The sequence below is a fragment of the Myotis davidii genome, unplaced genomic scaffold (assembly GCF_000327345.1).
Source record: "Myotis davidii unplaced genomic scaffold, ASM32734v1 scaffold3, whole genome shotgun sequence".
Taxonomy (NCBI): Eukaryota; Metazoa; Chordata; class Mammalia; order Chiroptera; family Vespertilionidae; genus Myotis; species Myotis davidii.
In genome coordinates, this window is record NW_006295062.1 from 1,463,738 (window position 1) to 1,476,137 (window position 12,400).

The 12,400-nt window shown below is 41.2% G+C and overlaps 1 protein-coding gene across 6 annotated transcripts in view; it reads right to left on the reverse strand.

Annotated features, from left to right (window-relative positions):
- Nucleotides 1-12,400, reverse strand: part of LOC102761903 (chromosome unknown open reading frame, human C2orf76) — a 72,469-nt gene that overhangs the window by 33,235 nt on the left and 26,834 nt on the right. For 2 of the 6 annotated variants that reach the window (XM_015567778.1, XM_006769664.2), the window contains exons 2-3: nt 3,616-3,672; nt 2,128-2,272 (exon numbers count right to left, since the gene is read on the reverse strand). In XM_015567778.1, coding sequence (XP_015423264.1) covers nt 2,128-2,260 — 133 coding nt within the window. In that variant the 5' untranslated portion in view covers nt 2,261-2,272; nt 3,616-3,672. The other 4 variants (XM_015567774.1, XM_015567775.1, XM_015567776.1 and 1 more) reach the window with 4 other exon arrangements.

Sequence of the window (12,400 nt, forward strand, 5' to 3'; positions counted from 1 at the left end):
CTCTTGTGTATGTGTATGAAGGAGGAAAAGGAAGAAATAAAGAAAGAAAGTAAGGAAGGAAGGAAGGAAGGAAGGAAGGAAGGAAGGAAGGAAGGAAGGAAGGAAGAAAGAAAGAAAGAAAGAAAGAAAGAAAGAAAGAAAGAAAGAAAGAAAGAAAGAAAGAAAGAAAGAAAGAAAGAGAGGGAAAGAAAGATCGGTCGATCTTGGTTTCCCATTACCATTCTCTGTGATGGGATCAGAGCTCCTCAGAGAAATGGCTGATCCTAGGGCTGGGGCAGGGAAAGATCGATCTTGGTTTCCCATTACCATTCTCTGTAATGGGATCAGAACGCCTCAAAGAAATGGCTGATCCTAGGGCTGGGGCAGGGAAAGACCCATGTTAAAAGGACAGGGAGCCATATTTAAGGAGCTACCATTGGCCAAAACGGGAATAATTTGAGCATCGAAATAAACAACGATAGAAAAAAATGATAATCCCTTCAATAAAGTAAGAATCCATGATTCCACAGTTATATAAACAAATGATTAAGTAAATGCTGTGGAGTGGGGCAGAAAGCTCTTCCTTACTGTACAAAAACAACTACTATAGGTATCAGGAATGATGGAGTAAGAAAAATCACCACTTACCAATCATCATAATAATAATTGATTCGGGCAGGAATCATCAAAGAATGCTAAACTAGTGGATGAAATTTTGAGAAGTAACAGGACGTTCACATACATAGTCTCAATATACCTCCATACCTTACTTTTCAGTTACAATTAAAATTTGCAGAGCAGAAACTGGCAGGCACCACCTGAGCCAATCAAAGTTACTGTTGCCAGTAATGGGGCTCATGGACAGCAGAGTGTCCTGGTGACGTCAGCATCACTTCTATAAGTTCTTTGCCAAAAGGCATAAATCTAATCATGAGAAAACATCAGAAAAACCTAACTGAGGGACATTCTATACAATAACTGGCCTGTACTATTCAAACTTGCCAATGTGATAAAATACAATAAAAGACTCCAGATTAAAGAAATTAATTTCAGGTTAAAGATATTGAATGTAACATGATTTGAATTTTCTTTTGTTACAGAAAGACCTTGTTGGAAAAATTAAAATCTCAGTAAGATCTGTCAATTATGTAATAGCATTTTTTCAAATCAGTTCCTGATTTTCACCACTGTACTGTCATTATGCAAGAGAATTCCTTGATTTTAGGAAGTAGTAGTACACACTGATATATTTAGAGATAAAGGGGAATCATGTCAGCCACATACTTCTAAGTGATTCCGAAAGAAAAATCTAGGAGGGGCAGTAAGGAGAGTAAGAGATAAGAGAGGGAAGAAAGAAAGGGGTGGAAAAAAACAAATGTAACAATATGTTCACATCTGGAAATCTGTGTAAAGAGCATCCAGAAATTCTTTGTCCTCTTTTTACAACATTGCTGTGCCTGAAATTACGCCAAAGTAAAAAAAAAAGTTGGATATAAAATGATACCTCTGTCAAAACTCATGGACCAGCATGTTAAGATCTGTACATTATACCATGTATAAGTTACACTTCAGTTAAAATAATTAAAGCTTATTCTAAACATTTAATCAAATATTGATGACTGGAAAACTTCAACAATTAAAAACAGAAGTTAGAAACCCATCAAGGGCCTATCAAACCGGAGACTAATTTCATGTCCGCTGTTTTGGAGCGTGCAATGATAAACTAGCACCAGCTGGTCTGGTCACTTCCGTGATCGCAGGACCCACAGCCCTCACAACCTCCTGGCTGTGGAATCAGGCCCGCCACCTTCCACCAGCTCCCCAGGAGGCCCCCTGTGTACTCACTCATAGTAACAACAACCTCTCATACTACTGTTTAATGTGTTTTTTCATCCTAAATTAGCTTCACATACTCCCTTACTAATCAACCCCCAAATACAGAAGCCCATCACAAGCAAACCTGGACCTTAAATGTTTTTAATTTTAAGAGAGAGAGAGAGAGACCGACCACATATGCCTGGCCAGCACCTGGCTTCTCACCTACATTAAGACCTTTCAAAGTATTTTTTAAAAGATTATTATCAGTGTAATAGTCAACTATTTTCTTTCAAAATACTAATAAAACAAAATGACTACGGTGTCTCATACCTTGCTTCAGAAATACCATAAATTCCTTTACAGTCTGGTCGAAATTAACTCCATGATATACCACAGGTTTGAAGTTCCGATGCTCAAAGGATCGAATAAGGCGAACTGTGATGGTCACTTCCTTGGAAGCCATGTGAAAAAACTCCTGTGGGAAGAGACACAAGAACAGTCTAAATAACACCAACTCAAAGTTATGGGCTGCATTTCCGCCATCAGCTCTCTGGCACCCAGACCATCCCTCCCACACTGTCTGGCACATCCCCCACACCAGCGCTGCTCCTCGGGCACCCACGCGAGTCCCAAGGTAACTCCCACCTACCCACTGTCACCTGAACAGCCTCGTCACAGCTGCTGAACGTCTGACTGGCAGAAAACGGAGGGCACAGAAGATGAACACAAGTGACATGGGGGGGCGGGGGAGACTCGGGTTCACGTATGAGGACAAGCAGGGGTTGCCAAAGACAGATACCTGGCATACACACAGCTGCCTTGGGTTTGCTATGCCAGGGTCTCCTCACTTGGCCCTGAGATGAAGTATGTTTATAACAGTTCAGCTATCAGCAGACCATATCTTAACCTCACAAATGCTGCCAGACTTCAGTGATGATTTAATTATATGCCACAGTATCAACGAACTCTCATATTGTTGTTTAATGCGTTTATTTCATCCTAAAAACATGTACTAGGGCCATGTGCCAGGTGTAAATGTTATTGCATTTATTCTATCACCAAGTCATAAATTATTTCACTCATTTTAAGGATGAGAAAACAGACTCAGACAGACTGTACAAATTGCCCAAAGTCATAACGTTTTTTTGTTTTTTTTTAAAAAGCCAGGATTCAAGCACCAATTTAATTCCAAAGTCCAGGCTCTCTCAAATATACTACCAGAAAATCACCAGAATTATTTCCTCCAAAAAAATCTGCAAAGTTGCCAATGATTTAAGATACAATTACAGTGCATTTCTAATTAGTAGTAACCACTTCATGCTACTTTATATACAACTTAGCCATAATATACAAGTGCTAGGAAAAAATACCTAAGAAACAATGTCCAATCCCACTAGTAATCAGGAGAATTAAAAATAACAATGTGGCCCTAACCGGTTTGGCTCGGTGGATAGAGCGTCAGCCTGCGGAATGAAAGGTCCCAGGTTTGATTCCAGCCAAGGGCATGTACCTTGGTTGTGGGCACATCCCCAGTGGGAGGTGTGCAGGAGGCAGTTGATCGATGTTGCTCTCTCATTGATGTTTCTAACTCTCTATCCCTCTCCCTTCCTCTCTGTGAAAAATCAATAAAATATATTAAAAAAATAAATTAAAAAAAAATAACTGTAATATATCACTCATCAAACTGGCATAAAGTCTGACAATGCCTAGTGTCAGCAAGGGTGCAGAACAATGACAATTTAATCAGTGAAGGAGCACAAGTGGTTATTACTTTAGGAGATGGTTGGCAACACTTAGTACAGCTGAAGATACACATACCTTTCAATCTAGCGATTTCATTTGTAGGCAGTACCCCACCTATGTGCACAGGGAGAACTGTAAAAGAACATTCATAATAACATTATTTGTTAATTATAAAAATTGGAAACAAATGTCCATCAAGAGAAGAACAGGTAAGTAAATCATGGATAGTACAGGCAATAAAAATGAATGGACTAGAACAGTGGTTCCCAAACTTATTTGGCCTACCGCCCCCTTTCCAGAAAAAATATTACTCAGCGCCCCCTGGAAATTAATTTTTTTTAAATTTTAATAGCAATTAAACAGAAAGATATATGTATTAATGTTTCTACCTTTTTTGTAAAAAGGTGTAAATTAGAAACAATTGAAGTTTGCAATTATGAAACTATTTATTGAACTCAGAATAGAAAGGTAATACAAAAAAAAATTAAAACGAATGCACCTGTGGCCATAACCGTCCCCCTGGATCGCTGAAGCGCCCACCAGGGGGCGGTAGCTCCCACTTTGGGAATCACTGCTCTAAAATCTGGTGTCTACAGATTTAGGGCAAGAGAGATTAAGGAGAAAATAAACAAATGGGACTACATCAAAATAAAAAGCTTCTGCACAGTAAAAGAAACCATCAATAAAACAAACAATCTGGACCTCCTCCCAGGGAGTGTGTGATCAGACAGTGGAGAAAACAGGAAGAACAACTCCTTAAGATGCCAAAAGAAAAGAAGGCCTTAAGAGGAAAACCAGCAAAATGGGCAAATTTGGAGCAGAGGCTTCAGACTTGGATTATGGAGCAGCGCCAGAGTGGCTTATGTGTGTCAGCCAAGCTTATTCAATGTCAGGCAAGAATATTTACAAGCGAAATGAACATTTTTGGTTTTGCAGGAAAGGCAAAATGGTGCTTCAGTTTCATGAGGAGAGAAGGGTTGGCCATGAGAACACGAACAAAGTTAGCTCAGAAAATGCCACCAGTTTGTGAGGATGATCTCACATATACAGACAGTGACTCAGAAGACAGCAGTGATACAATAGAAGTAGAAGAAATTGATATGTCTGGAACTAATACTGATGAAGAAGAGAGCAGTGATGCAACAGAGGCTGAATAAAGTGATATGTTGCATAATATAGTACTGGTATGTGAACATTATCTGCGGTGATTACTAAATAAAAATGTGTTCTGTTTTATGTTTAAAATATTGACTTCTTAATTTGGAGTTGGAAAAGTAGGGGGCATCTTATACATGGGGGTGTCTTATACACAGAAAAATACGGTAGTTGTCATCCCTTAGGTAGAGGAAAGGTTATACAATTAGAACACATGCACTTTGATTATGTTGCTAGCCATTTATGTCCTGAGCGGGACTTAGGTATATGGATAGTATGTTATACTTTATGCCTTTTAGCATATCTGGAATGTTTCACCATAGACAGCAACAAGCCACACTAATTTGGCCTACAAAGTCTCTCTGAATCATAGAATGCTTATACAAATATTTTATTAGGTTTGAGAGAATATATAGCATATTATATATAGAAATCAAAATTCAAGCAGTTTTAATACATAAAATAAATTGTGATAATAATTAGCATATTATTTATAATTAAATGGTTCCTAAGGGACTAGAAATAATATTTTCCCTCTAAAATAAGGTTTCACTTTATAATCTTTAATGAGTTTAAATTAACAAATCTTTTGATAATCCCAATACTAGCTACTATACTATTTGTTTTATTTTATACATATACTAGAGGCCCAGTGCACGAATTCGTGCACAGGTGGGGTCCCTAGGCCTGGCTGGCAATCGGGGCCAATCGGGACACAGGAGGTTGGCCAGCCAGAGGGAGGGGCTGTTGGAGGTTGGCTGTGGGAGCACACTGAACACCAGGGGGCAGCTCCTGTGTTGAGCGTCTGCCCCCTGGTGTTTGGTATGCGTCATAGCAACCAGTCAACTGGTCATTCGATCATTTGGTTGTTTGGTCGCTTAGGCTTTTATATAGAGAGAGATAATTTTATTGATTTCAGAGAGGAAGGGAGACAGAAACATCAATGATGAGAGAGAATCATTGATCAGCTGCCTCCTGCATGCCCACACTGGGGATCGAACCCGCAACCCGGGCATGTGCCCTGACTGGGAATTGAACCGTGACCTCCTGGTTCATAGGTCAATGCTCAACCACTGAGCTATGCCAGCCATTTGTGGCTATTTGTTTTAAATCTAACTTACAATGCTCCCCAAAATTCTGATCCTAGAATCTACCACATAATAGCAGTTCGGCTAACATCTACAAAGTTATAATTTAAAATAGACTGAGTTATTTAATAAAGAATACCTCTTGAGAGAGGGATATTATAAAAGACTTCTGTATTTCAGAAGCAGTGTTAACAGGTTTTTAAGAATTATGACTTCTTCCCCCTCTCACCTACCCGCCCCCTCTAACAATAAAGATGCCCTCCAAAACACACCCACACACATGCCCACACAAAGTGGGAAGGCCTAGAACACAGTCCCAGTCCCCAATGAGGTTAGAGCTACACAGATGTAGCTTAAATATACAGTCTACCTCTTAGCCTCAACACACACTCGGATTGCACATAGTGGGATCTCAATAAAAACTAGCTGCTCTTATTGTTATTCTACTTATGATAAAACTAGAGGCCCGGTGCACAAAAATTTGTGCACTGGCGGGGGGAGGGGGGTCCCCTCAGCTCGACCTGTGCCCTCTCACAGTCTGGGACCCCTTGGGAGATAACCACCTGCTGACTTAGGCCTGCTCCCCAGGTGGCAGATGGCACACCCAGATCCTGCACTGGGTCGCAGATGGCAGGCCTGGATGGCGACGGGGAGGGCGGCGAATCACGCTGTCCCGCCCCACCGCCCTGGGTCACAAATTTAACTGCCATATTTGTTGGGTTAATTTGCATAGTCTTCTGATTGGCTGATGGGCATAGCAATGGTATGGTCAATTAGCATCTTTGTCTTTTCTTAGTGTAGATAGGTTTGGGTATAAAGACACCTCTTATAGGCAGCAGATAAAGATACTAGATTCCCAGGTACAATGAAACAAATCATGTAAATGATCTAACAGAAGAAGCCAGATAGGCTGGCATACGCATGCCTTATGAAACTGTTTTGTAATTGTAGGGTGTGTGTTTTTTTCCACTTAATATAAAGCTGCCCAAATGTTGTACTTAAATAGTTGAGGCTTTCAATTAAAACTCCTCATTTGTGTTAATATCTAATTTTGGTCAACACTGTACTGTCATCTTCATAAAAAATCTGTTGTTATATATACTCAGTAACTAAACAATAATAGATATTATCAGAAGGAAAGAAAGTACTATCTATTTTGCCTTAAGGATTATGGGAAATGCTGCAGGTGAGCTGAGGGAGGCAGACATACTAAACAGATAGCTTATAAAGCTAATATTACAGATTATAAAATGACATTTTCCCGTAAGTTTGCCTTACATAAAAAAAAAGTGATTCTAAAGAAGTTTAAAAACAATTCTTTAAATGAAGGACAGAGAAACCAAAAACAATAAACTTAGAGATAAGTTAATAAAAAAGTCAAGCACATAAAAAAGATTTGAATAAATGAAACAATAGACCATGTTCCTAACTATGAAGTCTCAAAATTGTAAGAAATAAATTCTCTATAAATTGAAAAATATCCCATTCAAAATATACAAGAGTGGTTTGGGGAACTTATCACAAATATTTCTAAATCCATCTGTAAGAATACATTTATTTTATTTTTTAATTAACAATTATTTTCAATTACAGTTCACATTCAATATCATATTCATTTCAAGTGTAAGCATAGTGGTTAGACATTTATGTAATTTATGAAGTTATCTCCCAATAAGTCTGGCACCATACAGAATTACTATAATATTATTGACTATATTCCCTATGCTGTGTTTTCCACCCCTATGTCTGCTTTTGTAACTGGCCATTTATATACCTTAATCCCCTTTTACAAGGAAGAATACATTTGTGAACTTAGTGGGCAAAGTCATAAAAGAAAAAAGAGACCAGCAGACCAGTGATCAGTATACCCTGTAAAGTAATAAACATAATAGTGATGTGTAAGAAAGCTTGTGTGATTTTCACACATCTACAAAATCAAGTAACAAAAATTGTAAAGGATAATTAAGGTATAGTAATTTAAGCTGTGATACTGAAACAGAACGAGGCTGACAAATCAGTGAAACATAACGGAAAACTCAAAAATAGGTGTAAGATTAAAAGATTTAGCTCAGCTGTGGCTGGTTTGGGAGCGTGCGGAGGCAACCAACCAGCATGTCTCTCTCACTGACGTTCCTCTCTGTCGCCCCCTCTCTCCCCCTCTCTCTGAAAATCACTGGGAAAATATCCTCGGGTGAGGATTAACACAACAAAACTCAACCTGTCGCTCTGGAGCCTAACAGGGCACTTATCTGCCCTCCCACTCTCTCTGAAAATCACTGGGAAAATATCCCTGGGTGAGGATGAATACAACAAAACCCAACTTGTCGCTCTGGAGCCTAACAGGGCACTTATCTGTTTTACTGAAAATGACTTTCCAAAATGGGAGGGGCGCACTGAAATGAGAAAATAATCGAATGTTCTATGCCTTCCTATACAGACTGTATTTCAAGGGCACCAAGTAGTTGATGAAGAAAAGTCCTTTATAGAAGAATTGCAGTTAAAAAGCACTGCAAGAATGATAAAATTTAAAAATCATTATTTTCATACCTATCAGAATGGCTAAAATTAAGCTATTTCCCGGTATGCCTATATTTGCACTTTTCTAATGTGTTCTACATCAACAAAAAGTTATTTCCATTTCTTTTAAAAAGAGATAACTGAACAAAAGAAAATAATACAGAACTTAACAAATACTGTAAAAGATAGAGAGGGTTAGAAACTCCTTTATACAACTGATACTCATTGAGGGAAACCAAAAAGTACTCAGCCGTCAGAGGCCCCAGAAGCAGGTCACGTGCCCAGAACAAGCCTCACCTTGTCTAAGATGCCACAAAGGCCACTACGCACAGCCCCTCCCTGCCTCGCTGATGGTATTTGCCACCTTTCTCCTATCACTCCAGAGGGATGACATGACAGCCCGCAGCTTCCAGGTCTCTGCCACATGGTTCCACCCCCAGCCTTTCTCCAAACTCCCTCCGCCCCGGCCTCTCCACTTTACCACAGGCATCCTTCAAAACAGCCCGGCCCATCTGCTCCAAGACACCTTTGCAGGAGCTCCTCCCCGCCCCTCACCACACCCCCAGATCAGCTAGAGGCCCCCCTGTCTGATCAGAACAGCTTTCAAGCTCCTTGAGGGAAAGCGCAGTGTGGTTCCTTTTGTGTACACCGAAACGTGTGTGGCATGAGGCAAGGTCTGGAGAACTGAAGAGCCATGAAGGGTTGAGGAAAGCCTGATTTCCTCCTTTCCTAAGGACACACTGACATATCTGTCCTGCATGACAGGGTCTACGAGCTTTTTCCAGGGCCATGAAATGTCTGAGATGGGGTGGGGGTACCTTATTGCTCCAGAATATGAAAAACTTTAATTAACATTTAATTAAATATATAACATTTCAACAGCAATTTAACTCTATTCATAATTATATATATTAGATTTAATATAGAGTATCGGTACATTTTATATGATTTAGGGTGGGGATTTGAAAAGGAACAGTGCCTAGGGCTTACTGCCTAAAAAACCTGTTCTGGCTGCTACCTTACCAAGCTGGTTTAAGATGAAAGATAAGTCATATCCAAACCAAAGCAAACAAAACGAAGTCATATTAAAACCAGAGAAGCAAACCAAATCATGTAGGAACCCCTCATCTGGAGCTCCCAGGTCCCTAACAGGTACCCACTGCACCATCAGAGCCAAGAATGGCACAGCCCAGCACCCTCTCCTCCTGGGCCAGAATTCCCTGGGTCGGTAGGAGCTGGGTTTTATGGCCTAGGCTCCAATGGGTCAACAGGGAAGGTGCAGACTCCGGGAAAGCCAAGACAAGCTGCATGCCAGGTTCCCCAGCAGCCCAACTGCTGCCATTCCAAGCTGGTTCTTCCCCCTGGGGCAAGTTCCGAGGGGAAGAGCCAGCTGTAAGTCAGAGGTGAATAGGTACCGTGCGGTACAGAAAGCCGAGAGCACAGCGCAGAGCACGCAGACTCACAAAACACTTGATTACTGACTTTCGGTTGATCTCTGTCAGCTAAAGAAAAGCACTACCACCGGTTCTGGGTCTTGACAGTGGAGACCGTCTATATAAAGTGGTCCCCGCCACCGCGTTAACGAGGACTGACCTCTGCTCCCGAGGACATAAGGCCTAGGTTCTCACAACGCTGTCAGCACCGATCAGTGCATCACCTTATTTTATGTGTGTTTCTGAATAAAGGCACCTATTTAACAGGTATTGTTAAACACAGAACTCAAAGCCAGTAGCATTTTAAGTCAGGTCTCACCAAAGATTATCTAATACATTTTCCTTATGAGGCCCACACAGCCTTCGTGCATTTAAAAACACTAGACAGCACGTCAGCATTGCAGCACTACGCTTGGGGGCTCTTTTAAAACAGCCACATCGCCAGCAGAAAGCACAGCAATGTGAAACCATGGCACTGGGCAGACCACAGCCCGGACACTTGTTCACAGTGTGAGCGCTGGAAGGAGGCAGCAATTGCCTTGTCTGACCTCAGCTGGAAGCATGAACTTCCTTGATGCAAATTCTCCACTGCTCTGCACATGTCTGCTCTGCACATGTCCGGGAGTGACCGGGAAAGTGCCCTAACTATTGCCTTTGGGATTACAATTTTAGTGAGTAGGCAAATTTACAAAACACAGAAACTGCAAATACAGAGGATTGACTATAATTCTCACCCACCAAAAAAAGTCTCTTTTTTTTTTTGGTTAACCCCAAGGATATTTTTTTTCAATTGATTTTTAGAGAGAGTAGAAGGGAGGGAGGGAGGAGAGAGAGAGAAACATCAATGTGAGAGAGACACATCAATGGGTTGCCTCTTGCACACACCCCCACCCAGGCCAGGATCAGGCCTATAACCCAGAGACATGCCTTTTGACCGGGAATCAAACCCAGACCCTTTGGTCTGTGGGCTGATGATCTAACCACAGAGCAACCAGCCAGAGCGCTTCCAGTACTTTTTAAGAAAGGATGCTTTTGACCTTTTTGTAAGAGAATGGAATTCAAACTTGTGGAGAACAACTACAGTGTTTGGCCAGGATCAAGTCTCGGACTGACTTTTGGCAAAGCCTCGTGCAAGTCCCAGTTTGGAAGTCAAAGCCCTCCCAGCACAATTATAGCCAAAAGGCTATAGTTGTAAGCTTGACCTTAGACCGACCCTGCATTCCTAGGTAGCTAAGGGATGTGGGCTGGGGGGGGAGGGGGGTGTGGAATGCAGCAAGTGCTGCCTAAACAAAGGTTAATAGAGAGCAGAGAATGGCAACAACAGGAAAGCAGCAGATTTGAAATTCACAAGAACATTGTAAACATCTCGCCCTTGTTTTGCTTTGTGTGATCTGACTATAAAATAAAGCTCCGGAGTATAGGTGGTGGCACTGTCTCTCCATCCGAGAACAGTGTCCCATCTAGCCCTAACTATTCTCTTGTCTGTTTTCTTTAATCCTTCACCGCCCTCAGGTTCACCACTGGCCGTGCTCAGTTCAAAACTGAGCCAAATACTAGCAGCCTTCCGGGCAGAAAAGCGCTCCACAGGGGCAGTTAGCCTGGAGAAGTTGTACACCCCCACAGGAGAATGCACGGCCTGCCTTTGGAGGCAGCAGACATGCAAGAAATGTGCACAGGACTTGAATTTTAAGACTCATAGAGTGAATCATTTTAATAAAAATATATTGTAAAGTCATATTTACTTCCTAAATTTAAGGATATCAAGTTTCCTTTAAAGCTTGTCTTGACTTTATGAAAAAAGTACAATTTTCCAAAAAGTAATGTTCTAACTGTATTCAAAAAAATATATTTATATATTGATCACACGAAATGCTTAATTTTCCTCTAGGGTTAGAAACTAGTATTACAGGACAAAGGTTCCATTCGCCTTTCTTTTGAAACAAATCAATAAATAGAAGCTAAGAAATACAATTTATCTTTTTTGTGAGAAAACGAAACAGGCATAAATGATCGGGTGTAAAAGTAGGGAAAAGAGTTCTATTGAGATGAAAATCACTGAATATGCAAATGATTCTAAAATTGCACCTTAATGATTTTGAGTAAATTTTCCTATGTACTACTTAATAATATCCAAATATGTCATTTTGCCAAAAATTTAAAAGTTGTTTAAGGCCAGAGGAAAAGGGGGGAAAACCTACATTAATTGCTCTACTTAAAAATACTGAGCACCGCCCTGACTGTTGTGCCCAGATTTCAAGGTTCCCAAGACCCCCAGGGAGCCAGTCAGTCCGATGCAAAAGCAAAGAGTCCTTTTAATGCAAGCCGGCTTGCGCTCCCCGTTCACCAGACCCACCGACACAACGGAAAGTCCAGTGGCCGAGAGAGCGAGGCCTGATGGGACAGAGGGTTTTATAGGGGGGTGGAGTGAGGGCAGGAGAGGGGACTGTGGGCCCCATCGATTGGCCAGGCACAGGATGTCGTCATAGTGATGGCGTGCACTTCCCTTAATTATTATTGGTTAGTCCAGAGAAATCCTGGGTGTGGCTAGCAGCGGCTTCTTCCAGTGAAGAAGCACATGGCTCTGTCCCAAAATGGAGGACCCAAGGCAAGATGGAGGGCGCAGTCCTCGCCTGGCTCCCACTGCTGCTGCTCAAACACGCCGCAAGG